Genomic DNA, 25,838 nt, shown 5'->3' with positions numbered 1-25,838 from the left:
GTTAAACTAGGGATTTTGAAACTGTGATTTTAATGATAGAACTATTAAAATGTTGTTCTCTAGAGTCTAGATTGTGAAACTGATTAACACTCAAAAAAGCAGACATATCAACAGCTGCTGTCATGCCCACTTAACAGTCAGCTGTGAGGAATATGAGTCAGAACACAAGCCAAGTATCAGGCCAGGTTGTCAACAGCACCCACGGCTGTTATGCAGATACAAGCAATGACCTGTTCTTGTTATTTACCAGGATCTCAACTGTCTCAAAAATGGGTTAGCACCATAAAAATGATTGGAGTGTTAGTATTATTGCATGATTATTATGTAGTATAATGTAACTAGATGCAGCATATTCTTTTATTTGGGTAAGTCTGTGTAAAATGACAGTGAGGACAGTACAATTTTTCATGAATATTAAACCATAAAAATCTGTGTAGAATTGTTATAATAAATGTTTATTTAGGTAGTATTCAAATCGGATTATTGACAAAAACATTGACAAGAGTATAGCCTAATCAAATAAAGAGAAGACAAAATAGGAAAAAATCCAAATTTATTTACAAAATGACCCACAGTTTTTCAGTTCCACGAAAGAAGTCCAGTTGAATTCCCTGCCTATTTCCACTATCAATTCCCATGCAACTCAAATTCTGCTGCTTAAAATTACACGTTTTATAAAGCTCCCCAAATTCCACATGAAAAGGAAGAGGTGAAGTCAGTTTAAGCAGTCAAACTGGAGCTTTATACAATGCATACTGATGTAGTTTATGATTTGCTTACATGGTTCTGTTCATTACAAGCATAAACAATAATCAGTGTATGCATTGTCAAATATGATACATAATGTGTTTGCAGACCTCAGGAGTACAGAGAGAACTTGTGACACTGCATGTCAATTGCAATTGTTCAAATAATTTTAATTCAGTGTCAAAATGAGTAAACTCAAATGATATTGTCCGTATCTGTTTCTTTTTAATCCCTGAAATATTTTTTAATTGTGTAACTTATTTTATTTTTTTTAAATCAATCTAAACCTGTATTTCATAGCCCATGCCTCTGAATATGGACCTGAATCTGGAACTTCTTGACACAAAGTCTGTAATGCGATTCTTCCATTGGTTTTCATAAGTGTGATATGTGTCCACGTCATTTAAATAAATGCAGACAAAAATATTTATTTACAGAAACAGTACCTAGAAACGTTAGCGGGAAAGTTTACTGGTACAAGCTGCTATCACTGGAATGTACAGGCATCATCCGGAAGTAACATACTTATTCAGTGCAGGTGCTAGTTTTTGACAGTGATGACCAGCATTTCATACCTGCAGCTGGCTTTATCAGTTTATATGAGGGTCATGCATGATAATTTTTTACATTTTTTAACATGAAAATATGTGCTAAATTTCATTATGCAGTCTGTTTGGTTCTGCGTCTCGAATCAACTAATACTGTAACAAGACTGGCACAGCAGATTCAATTTCCTCAAATGTTTTGTTCTTGAACAGAGGCATGACAGAATTTAAATAATTAATTACATTACAAAGGATGACAGAATGGTTTGTCTGGAAAAATCTTTTTTATGATTAAGAAGTGTTTCACACCATTTGTGTGACTATAGATACAGTATGTGGTTCTGGGTGCATATCCAGTTTTTCACACTTTTTATAAATGGTCAGAAATGTCTTTCTAAGTTCCGGTGGACTGAGCAAATAAGGCTGAAATTAGACCTCGATATTATTAACATCATAAATGTTCAAACAACTATTGATATCTTTATTTTCTATGGTGTGTCTGTCTGGTTGTCTGTGTGTGGATCAAAATGATCACTTAATATTAGCAAATTCTCAAGCACTTTCAGCATGTAAATACAACTACCAGTAAATTCCCTTTGGAGTAATTTATTTATACAAGTCAACTTTGCACACTGAGGAGGACAAAGAAAAACACTTTGCATATGTTTACTTTTAACATGTCAATTTACATCTGTTGGTTATTTGTATTTTTCCATAATTTTGGAAAAATACCAATAAGACCTAGTGTTTAAGTATTGGTGAATTATAGCCTCCTAAATGGAGACAGACCATATTTCCAAGCTACTCTGGTTCCTAGCCCACCACAGCCTCAATCTGAGTGCATGCCCCTTAAAATATTGGGGCCTGTATTTGTTTATCTGATGCTCCTCTCTATAGAAGACAGTACAGATAAGTACAGATTCCCCTATTAAAGCACAACTTCAATTATTAAAGGTCATCTGATCTGAATCTCTCAAACGCAGATACACTGTTATGATCAGAAGTAGATTTCAAACAATTAAAAACACTCTCAGTTAAAAAAGACAACTGTGTACAGTACTACAGTAATAAAATACACATCTAGAAATGTGAAAAATCAGGATGGGGTACAACAAGAAAGCCATCCGACTGCATTTTCTAAAATGCAGAACTCAATTAAAAACATGTTAAAATATTGTTCTTATGTCTTCAAATGACAAGGACATTTCACTACAAATATCGGTTTGTATCCAGCAGAAACTGAAATAAAATGTGTAAACTTGGTCAGTTGTTCATCAAGAGGCCACAGTACACTCAAAGCCAAGTATCAAAAGGGAATGCATGCAAACATTACTGAGGTGACAATGGGTATTTTACAAAATAAATGAAATACTATACATTGCAAGTACCATCAGATAAGGATGATTATTCTTCAGCAGACCATAAAACCATTTAGAAGCACTGTCCCCTGAAAGCCTATAATCATTACAAAGATTATTCTTCATAATTGAGCGAATACACTTTGGCTTCAATAACCTAGCATCTGTGCAATGTGCATTCTGAAGCTGTAATTTAAAGGCAACATTGTCCTTAAAGTCATATTTCATAGTCATGTCAGGAACATTTCACTTCATATCTGTTTTTCATTTTTTACTATTGATATTTTATCCCTCGGGAATACAATCTGTGGAACTACAAGACAGGTGTTAGTCAAGCAACTTTGATAATAGCTTTCAGCAAATCATTAGCAAGGTGCCTGTATGAAAATGCATTATGTTAGTTAATGTGTATAAATGTGATACTACACTGCATACATGTAGCATAATTTGTACTGCTCTTATTTAAAAACAGTAGGTCTCTGCACACTATTACCTTGGACATTTTTAATATAAGGCAGTATGGTTTAATATATGAAAGAAAGCGAAAGTAGGCTATTTTCTGGATTTCATACAATACATATAAAATTTGGTTCTTGCACAGTAAAATGTATAGTGTTAAATCAATTCTTACAGAGTACATATGGTCTTGCTCAGGTCCAGAGTAGAGCCACATGTAGCCTACTCTTAGAGTTGAATTAACACTGGACATTTTACTGTGTGCTTTGATGTAAACAGCTTTTTGAAACAGGCCTACAGTCAGATATTGTTCTATATTAGTCTATAAACAAACGTAACTCAAAGTGGCCTGTTTAATTAGGAACACGTCCATGTGATGTGGCATAATTCCTATGCTTAGTAAAGCATTAAGCATGTGCACTTATAATGAATGAAAATTCAGAAGGGACTAAATGGTGCATCTAATTAACATGGATGGACCAATTTAAAATTAAAAGGTGAATGACAAGAGTAAAGACTAAACTGGCGGAGGTTACTACAAATTAAAATGTACATGTTTATAAACTTCTAAATTCAAACTGGCAACACAACTTAAATGCACATTTAGTCTCAGAAAATGCACGAGAGGAATTTGAAGAAAATCTAAGCTGAACAATGGCTTCGTGCAAAGTTAAATGGATAGTAACTGTTATTTACAGCAGTATCACTAAGAAATAGCACAAACACGACGTCACTCATGAAACCACTTACATTTAGACAATGAATTCACATTTAAATTTTCTTTGTCCCAGCGAAAATCTTCTTGCTTCATATGCAGGCAACAAATAAACTCAAAGTAGAAAACATATTTGGCTTGAAAGCAAGCGACCGCAGAAATAAATAAAAGGCAATTAGCAGAAGAGTACCTAAAGTCTCGCGCTTGTGTCTAAACAAAGTGTCTAGAGGGAATCGGACAGAAAGAAAAAAAAGAAATATCCACTTATCGTTTAGTTTTATGCAAAAGTGGCGAACCGATAACTTAACTGAACTAACGCGCTGCAAAGTCAGAAGCGCGCACATCATCACCTGCATGGATTGGTGTGGACGTGGAGGATTCCCCTGCTGTGCAAATGCAGAAAGTTGAAAATCTCGTGGGGCATGGCATGGAAGCCTGGCCGGGGCTTGACGTTGTCGTAGTAGTGGTGCGTGATAAAAATTCCCGCGGGGTTCATGGGAAATGCCCAGAAGCCGTAAAGGTGGACCTCCTCACAGAGTTCCATTGCTGCCGTCACGAGCATAAGGCCGCTGCTCAGTCTCTTCGCCCGGACACCCTGGAGCGACCAGAACCGCTGCACATTTAGCAGGTACTGTGGGTGAAAAAAGTATACGCCTTTCTGTGAGTCAAAGTCGTCCAGCATGTACTTGACGCGGAAGGAGACGTCGGTGTTGCGCGTGTTGTAGAAGGCCGGCAGAACTACGGAGGAGTTCTCGTAGTTCTGCAGTACCTCGTAAAATGGCTTCCTCCATTTCTCCAGCTTCTGAAACCTACAACAAGGGAGACTAAATTTAACAAGCTTCAAGCTTTATTTTAACCACAGTCCCTGCTTTTAAGAAGGGACATATATGTCTTAAATTTGACCAGCATTAAAGATCTAATAAAATAGAACACCAACACTGAACTTCTCAGAACCTAAGAAAAAAAAAAGTTAAATATTTCCTGAGAACATGAGAAGTCAACATTAGTACCTCAAAGTGTATAGATACAGTGATCTCTTCTGTAAATTCAGCAAACACCAATCATTAAATAGACTTAAACATGTTAAACCACGTCTGAATCTTTCATCTGGTAATTGGGCTACATATTAGGTTATGTGCTAAAAATAACTGGGTGCTCACATGGTATAGCCCAGAAAAGCCTTCCAGTAGACAAAGGGGTTGCTGGTGATCATAATTATGCAGACATGATCTGTATAGAGTAATGGCAGTGTTTTTGTCTGTGGGAGATTGTCAACTACCATGTGTCTCCCTGAGCCAGAATCTGCAGTGGGGTGTCCTCTACCAGCGCTCAAACAGTGCACAGCAGAAACTTTGATTTCGCAAGAGACATTATTAATTATTTATTTGTTTAATTTGCCACAGTGAATTATCAACGGATTATCTACTTGACTCCTCTGTCATTACCTGACCAAGAACCCCTTACGGAGTTCTGCAAATGCTTTAAAAAGCATGCTTGAAAATGTCAGTTAATATGCATAATGCTGATAGATGAGGTGAGGCTAGCTTTAAAACTCCACATACAGAAAACAAGATTAAGTGCAGTGAGTCACATGCACATCTCTCACTATCTGCCTCCTCCTTTATATAAGCACATGGTTTATATAATCATACTTGCAATATTAATTTAGCTATCTGTATGATGTTCATGAATATTTTGTTATAGAGAAACAAGGTGACTTTGTTCTCCCGTGGTTTCGGAACATTTTCGGAACTGTCATTTGATCACTACTGTTTGGTTCTGAAGGTTGAGAAGCTCTTAAAATAAGCCAAGTGGCGTTGCAAATAGAATGACCTTCAGACAGTGAGATACTCATGCTCCATAAACAACCGTACAAATATAGAATATGAACTAACATTGGAGCCCTTGATCTGCATGTGCTATGAAAATGGCACTTGGCCGAATTGTGTGGGTGTCTTCCTTGAGAACCGCCCCCCACCCTCGCCAAAAAAAAAAGAAAGAAAAAATGTAATTATATCAATGCACGGATTGATGACTTTCTAGGCCCTTGAGGACTGAAATTACTTCCACAGATTAATTACTTGCGTTGTACCACATTTAGAGTGGAACACAGTGCTCAGTGCGAAACCCAGTTTTAACAGCATAAAATGTGCTTTCATACTGCATTATCATTGTGTCTCTTCTGACGCCTGAGCAGACTACTGAGTTTCAACTGCTCCGATTTCAGACCCATGACCTGCCTGCTGTTGGAGGACGGGTAGGTCTCTGAGCTCGTGTCTTTGTGAGCTTGTACAATGCAGAGTGAAGGTCACCTGTGCTTTACACCAGCCCACTTACTGTCAACAGGGCTAGGCACTACATATCAGCAGAGCATTTCCATTTCTAACATAAGCTTCTGGCACAACTGAAAAAAACCAAAGCAAAATATTGATTTATATTGTGTCTGCAGTGCATAAGTGATCTCTTAATGACACCGCATGAAAGGTTACAGAAATAAACCGCCTCTACTGTTGCATCCAGAATCACTCACTTTGAATAGTGGAATGAGCTGCCGCCATTTAAAGTAAGGCTGCGTTTAACACTTCTTGTTATTTTTTTTAACTGTGCGACTACATCTGTTTGGAGACCTGTGACACCAAACTTGAGAGCATATAAAAACTCTCTTCAGTGGTGTCAAAAGGTAACAGTGAAGCCTTGAGGTTCTCTTTAGCATGAATTGCCCTTCTGCTACAGCAGGGGCAGTGATGCAGGAGGCCCACACACAAACAAAGGGATACTCTTTAGAGACTGTCGCTCAGGAACCCCTGAAGAGTGTATGGACCTATTCAGTACTCTTTGCACTTCAAACCAACCAAGACAGAACACACATGGAGATATATAGGCTGTCTCTTACATATTATTTATAGACCTATTTATTTAGTGGCCTAGAAAAAGGAAAATGCAACACAGTGAAACAGCCATTAAGGCAGTCAAGTCCACTGTTTTCCAGTTCAGTGGGGAGTCCACTCCACACTGACTTTGCTGGAGTGATTCCAGCACGGTTGCATACCGGGAACACATGTCCACCAATATGCCACAGCAAAAAATAGCTATTGTATTGTTAATATGTATTTTACCCATTTATAAAAGCAAAATCATACATATGATTAAAAAAAATGAATTTGATATTATATGTATTGTGGTCATTTAAAATTTCAAAACTAAATGTTTCGTGCACACCCACAGGAAATGTTTATGAACCAGTGAACTGAAATAAGAAAAAGTTGGAAATTGCTTTTGAAACCCATTTACATGTAAAAGCTTGCTTTTGGTTTCCATAGCAGCATTGTTTCATTCCACTCCAACAATGGGCAATCCAACAATCAGAATATTAAATATGAGATAAGAGCAGAAAGAGGTAGATTTTAACAAAGGAAAAATCACTGAAGAGTCTACATAAAGATTCGGGTAGGAATGCTTGTTGAGTTTTCGTATAGCAATAGATTAAAACACAAAATCTCTAACAGTAACAGTGATGCAGGGTTCCCTGTTCTTCAGGTGGATCCTGGCCAATCATAAGCTGCCCTGTAGGAGCTTGGAAAGGATCAGAATGAGTCACACATTACATTACATTCAATTACAGGCATTTGGCAGACGCTCTTATCCAGAGCGACGTACAACAAAGTGTATAACCATAACCAGGAACAAGTATGTCGAAAACCCTAGAGAGAAGTACCGTTCCAAGTGCAGGGAACAACCGCATAGTTCAACTTGGACCCTGAAGGTTAAACTGATTAACACTAACACAAACGAGAACAGCAACAACGCAGTCTATGCAAAAATACAAGCAGTAGTTAAGACAATTGCATTAACTAAGTCACCTATGAAACAGCTACCTAGTTACAACCCTAAGCTTACATGAAGACAGAGTTCTGCTCTGACCCTTTCAAATGTATGAGACGACCAACAATGGATGTTCTTGATGCAAAACACTAAATAATGAAACCAAACAAGCTACCATTTTTGGGTTATTTAAAAGCTACTGTAGTCTCAATAAAGAAGCTTTACTTAACTACTTAGGAACCGGAATATTAATGAGTCATCCTCTAATAAGCTTATCACACCATAATGACCCATTTTAATACTGGTCTTTAATATTTCATATTATGATTTTTTTTGTCATACACTCATGTTTAATACAGAAAGCACTGATCAAGTGAACCTTTTCATCCACGTAAATACAAAAATAGTGGCATTACCTTTCAGTGATAATACTCGGATTAATTGTCACGATGTCGGTCTTGTACCCTACGTCTTCAGCATATTTGTCAGAGATGGGAGGTATGTTGCATCTTTGGAATAAAATTGGGGAAAATACAAAAGAATCAAGCTTGTATAGTAAAGCAGAAAATGTTTGTACTCACAGAATAATTGTTAAAATAGTTGTTAAATTGCAATATGAAATGTTACAGATGGATATCACAGTATGTGATGATCCCCCATATCTATACTGTGGTATAAACAGTACTGTATGTTAAAGTGCAATTTTGTAAATTAAAAATGATCATCACCTAAAGACAAAGTCAGCAGAATCAATCTCTTTCCCACATTTGCTGTTCTTGATGATTCCTCCATTGCCAATCACTGCACATTTTTTGAATTGGGACTTGGTGTACGGCATGTCCTTCAAAAGAGGCAAAAAACAACGTTATTGCTTAAGGAAGCATTACAACTTTGAACCCCTCGGTATTTTCTCATCATGGTGCTCATACCCTAAGCATCTCTTTTTAGTTTTGAAGGTTAAATCGTTTCATAATGTGCATGCTGCTGTTTTGGGTTTTCTGAAAGGTCTTTCAAAGTAAATGTTCAGAGAGTTCTGCAGTCTATAACCTGTGTTTCCCTAAGGATCACTGCAGTGGGCACTCAAGGAAATTACAAATTGGTCATGTTATCAACAAATTTGATATGTGAAATATGTTTATGCCTGTCAACATTCAGTTATTCAGTTGGGGTACTTACACAGGTACATTTTATTATGCTGTTTTATGGTGCTCGGTCTGCCCTTGACTATATTTTACAGATTTCATTCAAGCACAGGCTTTCTTGGGTAAACATCCTTGGAAAAAGCCAGTGATATTTACAAATATTTTACAGCCTTGATGGTCAGTGATCTGTTAGGAGTTGATAATCTTTTTTCTCTAAATTAACACTTGCTGTAGATGAAACTGAACACTTGATGAACTGAACGGTGTTTGTCTTTCACTAATCAGCAGCAGCGTGGAGAAGTCTCTCGGTGTCCCTGAAGCATAAAAAATAGGCAAGTACACCTGCTCACTGCACTGCCAGCTTTCTGCTGCCCTTACTACACGTGTAATTCATCAGCTGACAGGGGCTAATCAGAGCCGTGAAATTAAAAACCACAAGGCTTCCTGCCCTGCCCTTACAGTCTGAAGGTGAATTAAGCCCTTGTGAGTCCTTGATCTCATACCAACTCAGCAGAAACAAATCTCTCAGTTGCAGTATATCAGTCGTGTGGCCTTTGATAATAGCATGATATTGCAAACATGAATGATGATTTGTCAATGCAGATAAAAACAAGGGATTAAAAAAATTACAACCCTTACATTTTCGAAATGTAAATTAATATGCTTTTTAAACTTTTGAGATTCTGACAAACAGAAAAATCTACTTTATCCAAAAGAATGATTAAAATCCAAAGTAACTCACTGAGAAGCGCATTACTTATCGTCAAATAATTTTGTGACCAGGTTTTTCAAAGGTGATTTTACAAAAAGACGTGATTGTTTTTATTACCCGATATGTAAAACAGTGTAAGGAGCCAGCTTTAGCAATGACGTAATATGCGTAATATAATAATATCACTCCCTTGGCTTTGGATTGAAGAGGGCATCAGAACTTACGTCTGGGAACATCTTGAAGATTTCAGAGCTGATGTGTAGGATTCCACTGGTGTCGACCTCATACCTCAGCTTGGTCCCTGAGGGTGTGTTCCTCTTGGTGGTGAAGAGGAATGAGGGTGCATTGCAACAATGGGACAAGGAACTCCTGGATGAAGAAAGGAAACCAGACAAAGTGTTAGCCATTGCAGGTAGCACCCCCTTCAGTGCTGCGTGCTGTAACTATGTAGACTGTCACGGGGTATGTGGAAATGCATACACATACTCATAATGCTGAAAAGCAATATGGGAGAACACCATTGATTGTTCCTTCCTGTGTGAGCCACTTCAGGGCCTGATCAATGCCCAAGACAACAAGGGGCGCCGTCTGACGATACTCACTTGAAAGCGTTGGTCTCCGCCTTGCTCTGCTCCCACTTGCAGATCTGCAGATTCCTCCATCGATCGAAGAGGTCGGCCGTCTTCACCCTGAGGACACCCAAAGGTCGGTCATCCACATTTGTTTCAGTGCCATTGTGCTTTCGGTTTCGCCTTGGAGGAACAAATGACTTGGGCACCCAGAAATAGATCAGCTCTGAATAGGTCTCCTTGAATTGACATTTCCTTCAATTAATTGGGCAATGTGATTCCCACTGGGGGAAGAGGATCGCTCTAATGTAATGGCGTTGGTACTGCTGGCTGTGTAATGCATTGTTCTCTGGCAAAGGCTGCCAGAGGACACTCGGGCCGAGGCACTCAGCTCTGTGCCCCTCAGCAGTTTCCACTCCTATCCAATTGCAGCCATCCAATGATCTCACAAACTCAGACAGCACAAGGAAATAGGACTTCTAATTGGGTGATCATATTGCTGTAGGACAAAGGAGACATAGAATGAGCATTACCTCAAAATTCAAGAGAATGAGAGAAACACAGAGACCTGGGACTAACACGCTAAAAAACGAACACAGGAAAGGTTGTGACAACACATACAAACAGAACAAATAAAGACCACTCAGAACGATGAGTGAATGATAAAACAACCCGCAAATTAATTGCGTGAAGAACACGAGAGAAGTGACTCCATGCAAGGACAACAGGTCGGACAAGAAAACTCAAAAGAAGTGAAAAATGACACCAGCAAATGCATTTGTGTTCCTTGTGGTGGAGGGAGTGAATGGGTCTGCCTTCCAAAGTGCCTGCTACTCACATTGTGAGGACTTTCACGTCCATGATCTCCTGTCTGAATTCCTTGCATGTTGTGGAGTTGAATTCATAAGAACCATCATACATCTCAAGATACCTGCAGGGAAATTGAAATTCAGTTTAACACTGTACATTCTGTGTTCTACATTTAAAACAGAATACAAGTTAGATGACTTGTCATCAATGCATATACAATATTTATCTAATGGTTAATATAAGCATTCATTTTTAAACCACTGGGCCATCTTCAACAGACATACCAATAATCAAGGTTATTTTTTTATATCCTAGTTAGAAGAAGCACAGAAGATCATGTTAAAATATTATAATCGTAGATAATACTAATTAAACTCATATTACATTAGGGTTTATGGGATCAAAGGGTTATGAACATCACAAGTTTCAAGAGGTCAAATTTGAATATAGAACAAAATTCTCAATAACGCTCTGAAAAGATCTAATGCAAATGTTTATAAAATATTGTCTTATCACTTGCATCCAATTTGCTTTATTTTTCCTGCCTGCTATTTAAGGGGAAAAGATAGTGTCAAGGACTCATACATAAATGGCTAATACATAAATAGCAATAACAGACTGTTGGTAACACACAGGTAAGACTCTACAAAGACAAACAAAATGAATAAAGAGATGGAAATACAAAGTGGAAAAGGCAAATGGTGGAAGACATCCAACTATAGCCAGCATGGAAGACTGTTACTGTACATGTTAATCATTTAATTATTGTTGTAATACAGTACAACAATAGGATATATCAAAACAGTGCTTAGCATATTATTGCATATTTGACCAAAAGCTGATTCATAGCTGTCTCATATACATATGGAAAAATGCATCTTCACACCCAGTATTTTCTTTTGTTGACTAAAGCAAATGCATGTTTTACCCCACAGCTAATGGTGACATTTCCTCAAAAATTACATCTGTCATCAACTGATTTGTCTGTATAATGTACATATATATTTTTATAGAACCAGCAATGGCTTCTGAAAGCTTTTTATCATTCTGAAACAGCATGCACACACACACATGCACATGCATACACACGTTCATCTGTTACACATTTAGCCTTCAACCTTGCAAAATGCATTCTAATAAATGAAATTATCATTCTTATGCTTCTATATAGTTACAGTATCCTGTGTGGTGAGAGACAATCTCAACATGCTTGAGGGGCTGCAGCATCTTCATACTGAAATGGCTTCAATGGTCAAACAAATCAATAACAAACCACTTCAAAGGGATGACATTAACAAAATAAAAACATCAGGGTAGGAGGTTAGGTTGTAAATGTGTCTCATGCCAGAAAATGCATTGAATCAGTCAGCAATAAAGAAAACTTGGAAAAAATAGAGGAAAGCTTGGAAATGTTTTTTTCAGCATCAATTTTATAATTCTCTACTCACCTACTGGGTATTCTACGATGTACATTTAAATCAGAGAAAATCAATGAAGTCATCTTTGCAAAGAAAGTGCACCATTCAATTTTGAAAATGCTCCTTTTTTATTGAACCATATATTGCGACTTTTCACCAAAAACTGCACGTTTTCCAAGGGCCGGAAGAAACCCAGATGTGCAGATGTAAAAAAAAAAATTTAAAAGAGAGGGAGAGGGACACGGCCTGCAGTGTTGTGAATTTTAATTGGCTTGGTCTATTAATATGTGCCAGGGCTGCCTGGTGCCCTGACAGGTTATTTCTGGAATCTATTTGGCAGATGACCAGTTTCTCTTACCCTAGTGCACTATCTATGGGGAAATAACTATCACTCCTCCCATTCACCACAGACAAGGTGTCAGACATTGGGGCAGTGGGAGTTTTAACACTGCACCTTACAAGTACAGTATATCAGCCTTTCTGCCTTGGACTGGTTTAAACAACAGGAATACAAAATATGCATTTATTGCCTGTAAAAGAGTTAAATATGTTCTCCTGTTTTTGATGCCTATAAGTAGACCAACAATGGCAGCTTAAGAGGCATGACAACTGTTTGTTTAGTATTTATGTACATGTCACATGTATGGCAAAAAAAACATTTATCTCACAGCAAAATGGGCCAAGGGAGTTTCTGTAGCTGAGATATACTAATATTACTGAAATATAAATGGTTCAGTAAAAAAAAATGTATACATCTATTAAACTCAACCCAGTTTAAATTCTGGAACATTCTTTTGCCTATGTAGAAGTGAAAAACTTGTTTTGTGAAAATGGATATGTAAACAAGGTAGAAGGATTTGTTGAATTTTTACATTAGGATTGAGCTTTTGTATTAGAATCATAATTGTAAAAAGTCCTCTACATAAACACTGTCAGAACCAATCTCTACAGGCCATTATCACTCAATTAATGGCAACCTGGAAAGAGACGACTCTTCCGTTGCCCTACTGTAGAGCTAAGATCAATCCACCTTCTAACAGTGATGAATTCATCATCAATTCATAGATTGATTCATGATCCATTCAAAACACACAGCAAATGATATAGGCCACTCTTTAAGTATGAATGAACACTTCATGCACAGCTTTTGGATGGAGTCCTTCTTTAAAAGAACAATATCATATTCACTTGAATATGTTGATTATTTTTATGGTATAGCTGTGTAATAATTTTCACTTGAATTCTAGCAGCAGTCAACTCTATAGGTTGTTCCCCAAAGAAGGGCTATCAAAATGACTCCAACCAAACTCAGTTGAAGTAGAGTGGATTTTTAAGGCTTTTTAGAAATATATACTTTGCAACAATCATAACCCCATGAAATTGACTTTCTGAGGGTGGTGGTCATAGCAGAGCGGCCAGCTTGCAGGTTTCTCGTCCCTCAAGCAACACTGTTTCACCTGCCATACTTTGCAGAGGGATGAAATTATTATAAATTATATTATGGATTATAAATTATACCTGCTACATCTCAGCCAGTGCCTGCTATCAGTGAGACCAGTACAGGCTCACACTGGAGTAGTGGTCGAAAACATGGTTGGACATGTCAGAGTGAACATCACAGTCATTTACAAAGGAATATAGTGGAAAACCGCTACCATCATTGCCGAAAATATTCTGTGGATGGTCCTCAGAGAATTTTGGCATGGACACAAAACCAGTCCTTAAATAATTCAGATAATGCTCCTGTGACCAGGACCCAAACCTTATTTTCCAGGGTCCAGCAGCATCTGAGAGTATAATTGTGATAGTAACAAGCTAGCCTCTTCCATTAATTAAATGGAATGTCCAAGGCCTGGTTTGTAGCATCTTTACTGCAGGCACTTAGGTATCTTCCTCCCACACAGAGAAGACGGGAGGTAATCACATGACAGCAATGTAGCTCCTGGAACAACTGCAAGATTCCAAGGGGGAGGGGGGAGGTGTGAATCCTCTCTATGTTTCACAGATTATACATTGCAGTTATTATTGGTGGAAGGGTAAATCCATCTTGTATATTTACAGTTGATGGAAAAATTGTCTATGATTACCATTTGGTACATCTGATATGTCTTCCTCTCTGTGCATAATATTGTTGTAGTTACAACAAATTGCTCAAAATGGATCAAGACCAGAGAAGCAGGTTGCCAGACTGGATCACGGGTCTTCTTCTACATACAAAGCAGATTTTTTTTTTATAAATTAGAAATTAATTGCAGTCTACTATAAACAGTTGGTCAATGATTGGATTTGGTGTGGGACAAAATCTTTGAACACATGCACCAATACATTGATTTCCCAAGGGATACATTACAACCTCTGTTTTATGCCTGAATTGAGATTTTGATTAATTGAATTTCTGAATAGCTTATTATCCATTCCCTGTCAGTTCTATGAGATGTACAACACATATTTGCATTCAGACAACACTGCCAAACAGGGAATAAAGAATAGTTAGATAATTCACAGACCTTTCAAACGAAAATAAAACAAGATAAGATCAGTTCAAAAGAGTAGGGAATGTTTACATAAAAATGGACAATGCTGGTGTTTTGTACAGAACAGAATTGATTGAGAAAATAGCTGACATTCAGGTGAAAGCAGAATGAAGTGAAACAAAGAACAAATTCTAAATGTGGAACAAATGATCAGGGGCCTTTTAACAGCATGTTCCCAGAAACCAAATGAACAAAACATATTTATGTTTGGGCCTTGCCTGTGATAAACCATCTATTTTAATAAAGTTTTGGAAAACAGCTTGCAGTATTACAGTAAGATTTTTTATTATTGGCAAGAGACAGTATTTTGCTTCTTGAGAAATACATGCTAGTAGACTATAAATTATCAAAATAATAGCCACATATCTCCCATATTAGTATCTCACATAAGACTATTCTAAAACAGTTAAGAACCAGGAAAAAAAAGTATATTCTAAATTACAGTGTGATGGTTAATATCCATAAAACTCAATCATACTGTATCTTCAATCAATTTAAGCTGTCAAGAATAGATTACTCAGAAATGCTTTTACCGTGCTGGTCCTGAAAAGAACACTAGCAATCCGCGTGTGTGTGTGTGCGTGTGTGCTGCATGCGTGTGCACATATGTGTGTGTGTATTTATGTATGAATTTATGAGTGTAGGTCCTAATCCAGTCTCCATAGCCCTGTCAGATGCTAAACTAGTATCTGCTGGGTTGCAGGGAAGACTTCTTAAGTAAGAAGTCCTTAATGAAAGAAACCTCTGCCCTCATCTTTCTGGTTAGAGTGAAACAATGCTGATGCAATAGCAGGAGGCAAGATCACACAGAAGAGACACAACTGAGACACAAGGTGTTCCTGAAATGTACAAATGGGTGGCTGAATGAGACAGAGATACAGTACAAGAAAGCCAGAACAATCCACAGGAAACCTCTTTCCATCCTAGCCTCTCCAAACATGGGAAAAGAATCCAGGGGTGGGGGAGGGACAGAGGGGGAGAGGGGGAAGAAATTAAAAGACATGCAAAGAAGGATTTTTTGTGTGCAACGATCACTGAAATCATGAGAGTTGGGAATTTTCAGAGCAATGAAAAAGAAAGGCATTCCTGTTTGTGAAGACTTAAAATCCCTCCAGACTCTCCTACCTTTGATTGCGTTTTTTTTTCTTCTGAATATCGGCTAGGCAGGGAGTGATAATAACAGAGTTCTGTGACTCGCTCTGACGCTGAAAATTCTGACGGACACATCTGTCAACATGCAGACAGGTAAATTAGCATTAAATGGATCATTTGCCTTGTGATACCATCACCCCCTGTCACCTTGAAAATGTGTACAGAGCCTTGCCTTTGGAAAAAAAAAAAACAAACAATAAAAACAACCTGTGATGAATGAGCGTTTCCCTGTCGCTAGCTCATTTTCTCTGAAAGAAAATGAATCCTTGAGAAAAAAATATTGTGCATCACACATATCTGTACACTTACTGTTCAGAGGGGTTTGGTTTAATGCATACAAGCATGCATGGATTTGATACATTAGAAGGAAGACCCTCCCCCCCCTCAAAATAATAATTAATAATAATAATAATAATAATAATAATAATAATAATAATAGTCACCAAATCTCATGCTGTCCCTCTATCCCGTTTTTTTCTTTTTAACTTTTTTAATGAGTTTGTACAGTCAATCACTTTGGAAATGTACCTTTTCTTCCCATTTCTGGCAGGCTTCAGTGATCCATCATCCGAGAAATTAACTGGCCCCGTCCAATTGGCTGTTTCGTCTCCTTTGACTCGGCTAAACTGTTGCCCACTAATAAGAAAATGAGTCAGTTTATTTGCGATTGACTTACTTCAGTGTGTTCAGAACTCCACACAGACAGTGATTCAGCACATAATCGGACCCCTGTTTATTTCAAATAAATAAGGAATGTGAAAGATGAAAGAAAGATGCAAGGGCTTAGAAAATACAATATGAATGAATTGTAATTTTTGCCCATGTGTCCAAGAAAACCAAGCAACAAAATAAGAGCGCAGTGTAACCCTTCCATTTCACATCTGAAAGTGGTTGCATGTAATGCAAAGATTATCCATTTAATTTTCCCTCTACAGTGACTATAGCAAATAGTGGTAAAGACAGAGGAGCAGATTATCATCAGAGAGTGAATAGTAAGAGAGAAATTCAGCCCGATCATGCATAGACATGTTTTTAACACACAATTACCAGTGTAAAACTGTTAGAGATTTAATAATATTCTATAATACTGAGTTTTTGAACACTAAATAAGTATGCAAGTCACATTTGCTGCAGCTATGGAAATACAACAGACACAACAAATGGATAAAATCTGTTTACAAGCTTTGTAATCGCACTGTATTTAAAAGATCACTTCGTGATTAGAAATACATTTTATCTGTTTCATTTTTAGAGTAACTAAATAAGTAATCTATTGTAAGCCTTGTGGAAACAATACAGTCATTAATTTAACATTTAATTATTTACATTTTCTTGTCTGTGTTTAAAGCATGTGCTGTAACTTTGTAAGATACACAAAATAAAACCTAATTAAAATGTATATTTACTTATAACAGTTACCTTTACATAGATATACACATTATTTAAAATGAGGGCATTTAGGTCTTTTTATTACTAACTATTCTTTTTTTATTTTATACAAGTAGCAATGCATTATAAAAAATGCTCTATATATTTATTCAATTATCATTTGTGCATCAGGTCATGCTACGTAAGGTTAATGCAATCACTCACATGACTGATTGTATACCTGCCTATTATTACAAATTGTTAGTTAATCTACAGAAGAATAAATACAATATAAATTCTTAGGGCCACATTTACTAAGGATTTGCAGGGCTTTCATGGATGCTAATGAGACAAATAGCTTTTTTCCCTCATATATACTAAGCTGGAGGTTCGCACTGGTAAAATGAGAGAAATGTGGCATCCCTAAAATTTGTGTTTTTGTTAATGCATATGTATTTTATGGCACTCTGGCAGTAGACCACAAAATTATGGGAGGAGAGAATGGAAATGTATGCACATGACCTGCTGCCTGTGATTTATCACGGCAGGTGGCCCTGGTGGTGGAGGTATTGGCGTCTGTATTTTTATGTCTTGGAAAAGCTGGTGTTAACTTTCCAGCACACGATTAGCATGGCCATTCTTAAGAGGAGACATCGTCAGCATGTTAGAGTCGGGAAGAGACTCCATAAATGTACGTGTGAAAACATGCGGTGACGCACAATTTTGCAGCCCGCATGCTTAGTAAATATGGCCCTTAGTGGGTTACCATAACTTTGACCGACTGGCATCTTATCCAGGGTCAATAGCATTTGTGAGTCAAAGCCAGCACCCCCCTACTGGTGAGGACAGGTTCTACATTACTGAGCAGATTGTGGATTCAGGAAATGCGCTTTTTATAGGCCTACTGTAATCCACAAACAGTATAAGATCTATCAACCTAAAACTAAATTCAATAACAACTCAACATACTCATTTAGTATTCAAATTATTCACTGCAGGAAATGGCCGTCACAGACTGCCATTTGAATGAAATCAGGAAAATAATTATATTACGATTCATGTATTTTTTATATGTATGCCAAATTAATCCGAGGTTACAAAGGTGTTCTTTACAAACATGTCAAAACATGCTCTGAGATTACGTAGAGAAAGTGAAGTTATCACTATCGCAAGTCAGAGTTAATCATCAGAAGCGCACACAATGTTTTTGACATACAATATGATTTCAGTAATAACTTACCATTCGGTTTCATTAAACAATTGAAGTAATGAAACATATATAAATCAGGTTCATCTTCAACATTATATTATATTTGTCACATCATAAAAAAGCAGTTCTTGCATTTTCATTTTGATGCCTAGGACACACAATATAATCTTGTGCTACTTGCACTTTTGAAACTACACCTGACACACTATACAAGATAGCTACAGTGGTACAATGCGGTATGGTGTGGCACGGCTAACGTACTCATTTTGAATTCAGATTTGAAACCAATTACTGGGTTGTCTTTGCTCCTGTTGTACAAGTTTGCAACAGTTCTTGCCTGAATTCTCATATTAATTTACAGATTTGTGAATCCACTCTACATACTTGTGCTTGTGAAAAAAACACTTGAAAGCAAGCATGTGTATATAATTGTGACTCACAGCTGAAAGTTAAGAATCCATGCTGACTGAATGTAGGCCTACGGTCTATATTATTTGGTGCTTTTTTAATAGTTGTTTGTAGTCTCTTTGCCACATTGTAAAATCAAATGCAAAACATGATTCCGTAGAAAACCTCTGGGATGCTATTAACTGACTCAAGGACAGTTATTGTAGCACAAAAGCATCTGACATGCTTTAATACCTAAACTGTGGGTATGTGTAGAATTTCAACTAGTAGCATACAAAATTCCTATTTTCAGGGCTATGGTGCAGAAATCATAATGTGTGTTCAAGGCTTCAGAATGCTCTTCACAAAGCCTTAAAAGGTCATTTTACCCTGTTTCACAACCAGCAACAAACAGTATGATAAACCAATATTAATCACTGAACATTTTATTGGATATCACATAACATTCCAAATATTTAACTTCTTAATGATCTTTTTTTTATTTTTTTAAGAAATATCATTCGTAATTTTATAGTAAATTGACATTTATGTGAAAAGGAATAAATAAATTGAATGGATAAAGGTAAATGCTGCATACATATTTCAAGCCAACAATTATATCAATGACACAAGTTAGACATTGTTTTCTCTTATTTCAATATCCATGTACTAAATGAGAACAATCTGTTTAAAAAACATTCTGAAAGTAAATCATAATTACAATTTGTAAATATATGATAATGTCTTATTCTGAAATTCTGGCAGTGCTTTACAATTGTTTGACTATTCAGAATTATATACCTGGCTTATGAATTTGTATAGGCTATGTTTATTATTGTTTATAGTCAATTTATTTAAATCAAATGGGGCAAGCATATGAATCAACGCACATGAAACCAAGCTAATCAAACAATTGTACATCATCCTTGATTTTAAAAAAAAAGACTTTATTTCTCCTTATATGCTACAATATAATTCAATATAAATCTGCATTGTGCCAATGTAATGCCTTTTTTCTCAAATGCTACACAGATAACTGAAATATAGTTACAAGAAAACTACTCTCTTACTATTCACTCATGTGTCTGTTTCCTTATTTGCCTAAATATTATATTAAAGTTAAATGGATAAACGCGATGCCACTGGTGGTTAGGGGGGTAGGAAGAATACATATATGGATACTTTTCCTCATGTTCTGCATCTTTGAAACGTTCTGCTTTTGTTCCACCTTTTCTTTCATCATGTCACTATCAGCCACCTTCTTGTTCTGACACACATCCTGCCTCCAATGTTCATTTAGAACTGGAGGCACAGCATAGCATCTTAAAAGCGACCCTCATACCCTGCCAACCCAAGACTCCTGGGCATGTCCATCAACAGAGGGGCAAAATCCTTATCAACACAGTACATCTGTTTAGACATCCTGAGTGCTAATTAACTTCAGTAAAAATAAAAGCACTCGAGCAGGAATGCCCCAAACAAACACTGAAGGAGATTACTCTACCTTGTCTTCATTCCAGACAAGGTGTATGTAAATATTTGGTCCTGACGCATTTCTCTGAGAAAAAAAAGATAAATTTTCACTCTGCAGATTGAGCGCTGTGAAAAGTTGAAAACACATCTTAAATGATAAAAAGTTGCCCTTTAATATAAAAAACCCAGTGCCTAAGAATACATATTGTTCAAAACTCCAACAGCTCCTGCCAGTACCTGAACCCATAAACAGAGTACAGCTTTGCTTTTCCAAATCATTCATACCCATGCTCATATTTATTCCTATTTCCATTTAGAAATATCACTATTCTTTCACTGAGAGACTAGTGTTCTGAATAGATCCTCACCCTCTTCACCCTCATGAAAAAGATAATGCATTTCCCCTATATAAATGAGATGCTTTGTGGGGGATTTTGAAACATACCTTGCATTTTCTTGACTAGCTAATCAAGTTTGTGACTCTGTACACTGCTAGGGTAGACAATATGAGTGGCAGAGGAGGAAGAGAAAAGAAAGAGAGGAGAAAAGAAAGAGAAAATAAAGGTTGAGGCAGAGATTGATGCCTGACTATCCAGTCTTTCTCAACTAATAGTATCTGTTGCACTGGTTGCTCACTTGTAATGTCACTTACACTTAACATTCTGCTGAAGACATTGAGTGGCTACATAATAAGCAATATGCCCTCCTCTGCATATCTGAAGCCGAAAATGTGATTGAACCTGTGTTTGTGATCTGAAGTGACTGTGTCACATTGAATAACAAAACTCATTAGCAACAGAAACCATGACCACAATATAGAGCGTTTCAACCTTCGGCCTTTCCTGCCCACATTAATTTCATGCTTATCTGCTCACACAACAAAGCTATGCCTAAAGATATTAAGCATGTATCTCTGTCCGCTATTTTAACTTTTTAAAAAGTATAATTATGTCTATATCAGCTTTTATATATGAGTTATATAGCCTCATACATTTTATATGATCCCTTCCAGATAATAACTGGATGTACTAACATTTCATAAGTGGAACGTCTATGCAAAGATTAAATTCAATATGCAGGAATGCATGATTTATGAATACATTTATCATTGCTCCTTGCAGAGTTTTTCAACAGCAGACTGAATATCTTTATGTCTAAAACATAAGATGGAAGGGAACATGAAGAAAAAAAAAATCACATAGGCACTTAGCATTCATCTCATATCCTTAACTATGCCTGGTTTCAATTCTCTATATAAGGAAAAGCCCCACAAAATGATTACTTGTTACACAGACACCAGGATAACAAAAACAGCACAGGCAGGTATAGTTCCACCTGCTGTTTCTGCCTTAGATATTACCTGTCTAGACCTTCAATGTCTCTCATCCTGTCAGACATCCTGTAGAACTATGAACACACTAAATAACTAATGCTAGAGCTGACACAGAAAATTACAGTAGTGCAACACAAAATGTTCAAAGGATGTTTGTAATGACTAGTGCACTACTCTTAACCACCAAATGCAAATAACTCAGGTAAATCACAGCTCACTTTTTTTTCCTTTTCCTAGTTCTCTGTATCATTGTTCCACGAAAGATGACTCCATAAACATGTACAGTTATACTGAGCAACAAAACAAACAACAAAAGTGATCAACTTGCAGGTGTTATCTTGCAAGCCAATGAGGTGACAACCAATTCAGCAACAGCACTGGTTAACAGAACTAAAACCATCCAAATCTATGCAATACCTCACCAGGGAATATGGAATTCACTGACAGCGCGAAATATAAACAGACATTGTTGAAGAATGCATCTAATAAGCAGGTTAAAAGGCTAATTACATCCATGAAAAAAACATGCCTCCCCCAAAGATAGAATCTGAAGATGCTAGCTAATGGTCAAACTCCAAGCCCAAAGAAATTCAGACTGTACAGCCATCAGGGCTTTAATAAACAACAGAGAGAATTCGGGCAAGGAGTGGCGTTCAACTACTCCACCTACAGAAAATAAGATGGGAAAGGAAAGGATTAAATCACTGAAACAGAACAAAAATCCCCTGTGCAAGAGCGTTAGTTTTCCTTTGCAGCTCCTTCTCGAATATTTTAGATCCGTAATCCATTCATATGCTGGAGACACAAAAATAAATAATCCAGCCAATTTCACACACTCTCCCAGCAATGTAATCTACTATTTATTATTATCTTCTTTAATATCTATTGTGGGTTCAACAGCATAAAAGCAGGGCTTCTTTAATCCTATCACATCTAATATATTTTAAGCTTGGCACTGGGAACTCTGCTTGGCACTGGGAACTCTGTTACTCTGTTATAATGCAGCAATGCCAGTTTGTGAAGACCTGCTCTTTGGCATTGTATATATACCAACGGCCATTCCTTAGAAAGGGTGACTACAGGTCATACTGTAGTAGAATATGTGTACAACACATGTGTATACACTAATCAGAAGTTACACTCTTTCCAAGGTTCTCACAACTCAACTATTTTATGGAATTAAAACCTAATATGGACCAGTTAACAACATGAATTGCAGAATATCTTCTGTTTTTACAATAAAAAGGCTATATCTTGGTTTTTGCCTTGAAATGGCACTATAATATAAATCAAGTGACATGTCATGTTCCCTTAAATCCAGAAAAACAAAACAGTGAGTCCAAAATTGTCTTCAAAATACTACTAAGCAACAACACAGTATGTTCCATTATTTACAGATAATATCATAGCATAATTCATTACATGATCAAAGAGGCTGAAAATTGATTATACATGCACCTGACAGATATGCAACAACTATGAAAATCTACGGTCGTAACACATGAATGACATCTCGGCATCCTGAATAGTTAGGCTAATGGTTAGCTTTAAAAGCTTGGGAGCATTCTAGAAAAGCTTGAGCTGCAACCCTTTTCACGGGAGTGTGTATTGGAGTCACGCATTGTACGCGGGGAGCTTCTCTCTGTTGAAGATTTTCTCCTCAAATGCGAGATCTGGATGGGTGTGCCCAACGTGTAGGTCAAGAACATGCAGACAGCGTAGCATGGTCCTGCTGTTATTTTGGGCATTGGCAAGGAGATCCGCACCGTGTACACTTCCGATTGTGACCTCATTCATGGTTCCCCTTGGAAAAACCTGAGGTGTGCAGACGCAGAGGGGGAAAATGGCTCCCGCAAAGCAGAAGCTCCTCCTGCCTGCTCAGCGGCTTGCACAATCAATTCCCCCAGCTCTCGCCTATCAGACATATGTAGAGCTAGGGAAGGGCAACCGCGAACCTGAAATTGGACTCATGGTACCGGATCATGAAATTAGAAAAATGCACTCAGGTCCCGATGCAAAAGGACCCATTTGGGGCAAGAGATAATTTTGCGTTTTCAAGGAAACCATGTGCAGTCAATGCTCTCTTAAAGAAGATGAACTGATTCTTAGAGATAAAATAAAATGGTTGAAGCATCTCTGGGGCTCAGAATCTAAATGAATAGTGATGGATGTGTAGCATCATGGAGGAATACCCCCAAATGTGAAAATGTTGTATTCAGTTACAAAACATCTTGATGAAGGATGACCAACAGTAATTTACAATAACATATGCAGAATCCAGTTTTATAGTAGATGTCAATTAGGTTCTGTGTTTGCAGGGCTATATCTGTTGCCATGGATCTCTAATAAAACAACTTATTAAATATACCATTAAAAATACTATAATACCATTAGAAATAGTATTTGGCCGGTAAGGCAGATGATAAAATTGCTGGTGGTAAAAACAAGAATGCCAATAGTCATTTATTTACAGGATTACCCTTAGTTATACATTATTACACATCTACTGTTGATGTCAACCAGATTTCCATAATACTGAAATATTCAAAATATTGAAATTGATTGACATACACTATCATTTCAATATACACCTGGATGAAAAACCAAAAATTGAGGATTCATGAATTATTTAGGTTACTAAACTATTACTACAGCTACTGTTACTACTACTTCTGCTACACCATAAAATAATGCTAATAATAATAATGCTAATAGTGCCATAAACAAGGCAAAACAGTTCGTTATTTCACTGCACCAAGGGATTAGAATGTTAAATAGCCTATGGTCACTGAATGTAAATTACAAAAAAAATGTAACAGTTTTCAAATGGCATTAAATTGCATAGTCTGTATTAAATAATAATCTAGCACACATCATTTCCATAGTCTACGTGCAGAAAACAAATATAAAAACACTTACCTTTTAATGTAGTTTTTGCCATAAAGAATCTGTTGTAAAAGAGTAACTAGTCCAAAAGCACAAATAAATATAAAACAAAGAGATCTGTTTCCGAGCAAATCTCTACCCGACGGGTCGGAGTAGCCCATTCTTTAGTGTAGCATCCACTAAATAAAAAAACCCCAAATCACAGCTCGTTCTCCCAGATCTCGAACACGACCGTCTCAGACTCGGTCGCACATCTTTACTGCAGTTAAATGGTCATCGCCCGACGTCTCTATGCTATTTTCTTTATCTTTGACCGCAACACTGATCCTAATATTTTCGGTCGTGCAGCATTGCCCCTCTCTTTGGAGACAGCGTGGAGAAGACGGTCTGAACATGCACAGCGAAAATTACATAATCTGTAATGTAAAACCCCGCTGCGAGCGTGAAATTCGGCTAAGAAAAACAACGGAATTGTCCCCAAATACAAAAAAAATGGCTTTTAAAAAAGTACCTGACAGCTCACCAACATCATGCACTAACGTTAGTTTCTGGCAAACCGTAGTGACTATAAGCTAGTCGATGACTGCGTTGTTCTCGCCACCCAAACGGACGACGCAGTCCTCACTGTCCAATTTTGTTCAGTGATCCAAACTGTGAGCCTATTAGGTGCCAGACATGACCGGAATTCGGTATCGCATTTTCAAAATTGCCAGAGGCAAAACCTGCTACATTCTGGTTTGTGAAGAGTTCCGCGGCATGAATTGGGTCCAATCGAATTATTCGTTTGTGAGATTTTTAAAAGCGTTGTAGCCTAGTACTGCGGGTGGCTCAGCGCAGTTCATTCAGGCACATCTACGATTCAGCGCAAAAACCAAGGTCGCAACAGCATCTCTCAAGGACAGCTTTGAACACACCCAGCATGCTGATGTATATTTAAAGGAGCTGGGCTGTGCACAGTGGAAATCGCGATTGCTTATGTAAATGCAGTCATCTGTGCCGACATTTCCTTTCCGATCCAAAGAAGGGCTATATAGACTGCAGGCGCAGTAGCCTATTTCAGACTAGCTGACTATACTATGAATAGATGCCAACGAAGGGATCTGTCATACAGTAAAAATGGACTTTCCGGAAAGGGTATTCAAAGGAATGCAGTCTGCTCGACCACCAGCCCAAGAATAATTGTATTAAAATAATTTGTAGA

At 37.3% G+C, this 25,838-nt stretch overlaps 1 protein-coding gene across 6 annotated transcripts; it reads right to left on the bottom strand.

Annotated features, from left to right (window-relative positions):
• Window positions 1–536: 536 nt before the first annotated feature.
• st8sia5 (ST8 alpha-N-acetyl-neuraminide alpha-2,8-sialyltransferase 5) lies at window positions 537–25,688 on the bottom strand. Of its 6 annotated transcripts, XM_035391001.1 has the most exons (11): window positions 24,671–24,809; window positions 20,864–20,910; window positions 20,450–20,503; window positions 16,509–16,616; window positions 15,954–16,055; window positions 10,905–10,997; window positions 10,100–10,186; window positions 9,722–9,866; window positions 8,372–8,484; window positions 8,060–8,152; window positions 537–4,630 (listed from the first exon to the last, which is right to left on the bottom strand). In XM_035391001.1, the coding sequence occupies exons 3-11, from the start codon at window positions 20,497–20,499 to the stop codon at window positions 4,168–4,170; spliced, it is 1,254 nt and encodes a 417-aa protein (XP_035246892.1). In that variant the 5' UTR covers window positions 20,500–20,503; window positions 20,864–20,910; window positions 24,671–24,809; the 3' UTR covers window positions 537–4,167. The 6 variants fall into 6 exon arrangements, with proteins under 6 accessions (XP_035246892.1, XP_035246888.1, XP_035246889.1 ...); XM_035390997.1 differs by lacking the exon at window positions 20,864–20,910 and having other exon boundaries at window positions 24,671–25,688; XM_035390998.1 differs by lacking the exons at window positions 20,450–20,503; window positions 20,864–20,910 and having other exon boundaries at window positions 24,671–25,688.
• Between the last annotated feature and the right edge of the window lie 150 nt (window positions 25,689–25,838).

Source organism: Anguilla anguilla, chromosome 14, assembly GCF_013347855.1.
Source record: "Anguilla anguilla isolate fAngAng1 chromosome 14, fAngAng1.pri, whole genome shotgun sequence".
In the NCBI taxonomy this organism is placed as follows: domain Eukaryota; kingdom Metazoa; phylum Chordata; class Actinopteri; order Anguilliformes; family Anguillidae; genus Anguilla; species Anguilla anguilla.
The sequence above is the reverse complement of the archived record's forward strand: the minus strand, read 5'-3'. Positions and strand labels throughout refer to the sequence as shown.

Excerpts from the sequence above, each read along its gene's own strand:
- st8sia5 (XM_035390997.1), bottom strand. The coding sequence starts at position 24,798 with ATGGGCTACTCCGACCCGTCGGGTAGAGATTTGCTCGGAAACAGATCT. Across the intron at positions 16,056-16,508 it reads GCCAGAAATGGGAAGAAAAG|ATGTGTCCGTCAGAATTTTC; the intron begins GTACATTTCCAA and ends GCATGTTGACAG. Across the intron at positions 9,867-10,099 it reads GCGGAGACCAACGCTTTCAA|GAGTTCCTTGTCCCATTGTT; the intron begins GTGAGTATCGTC and ends TTCTTCATCCAG.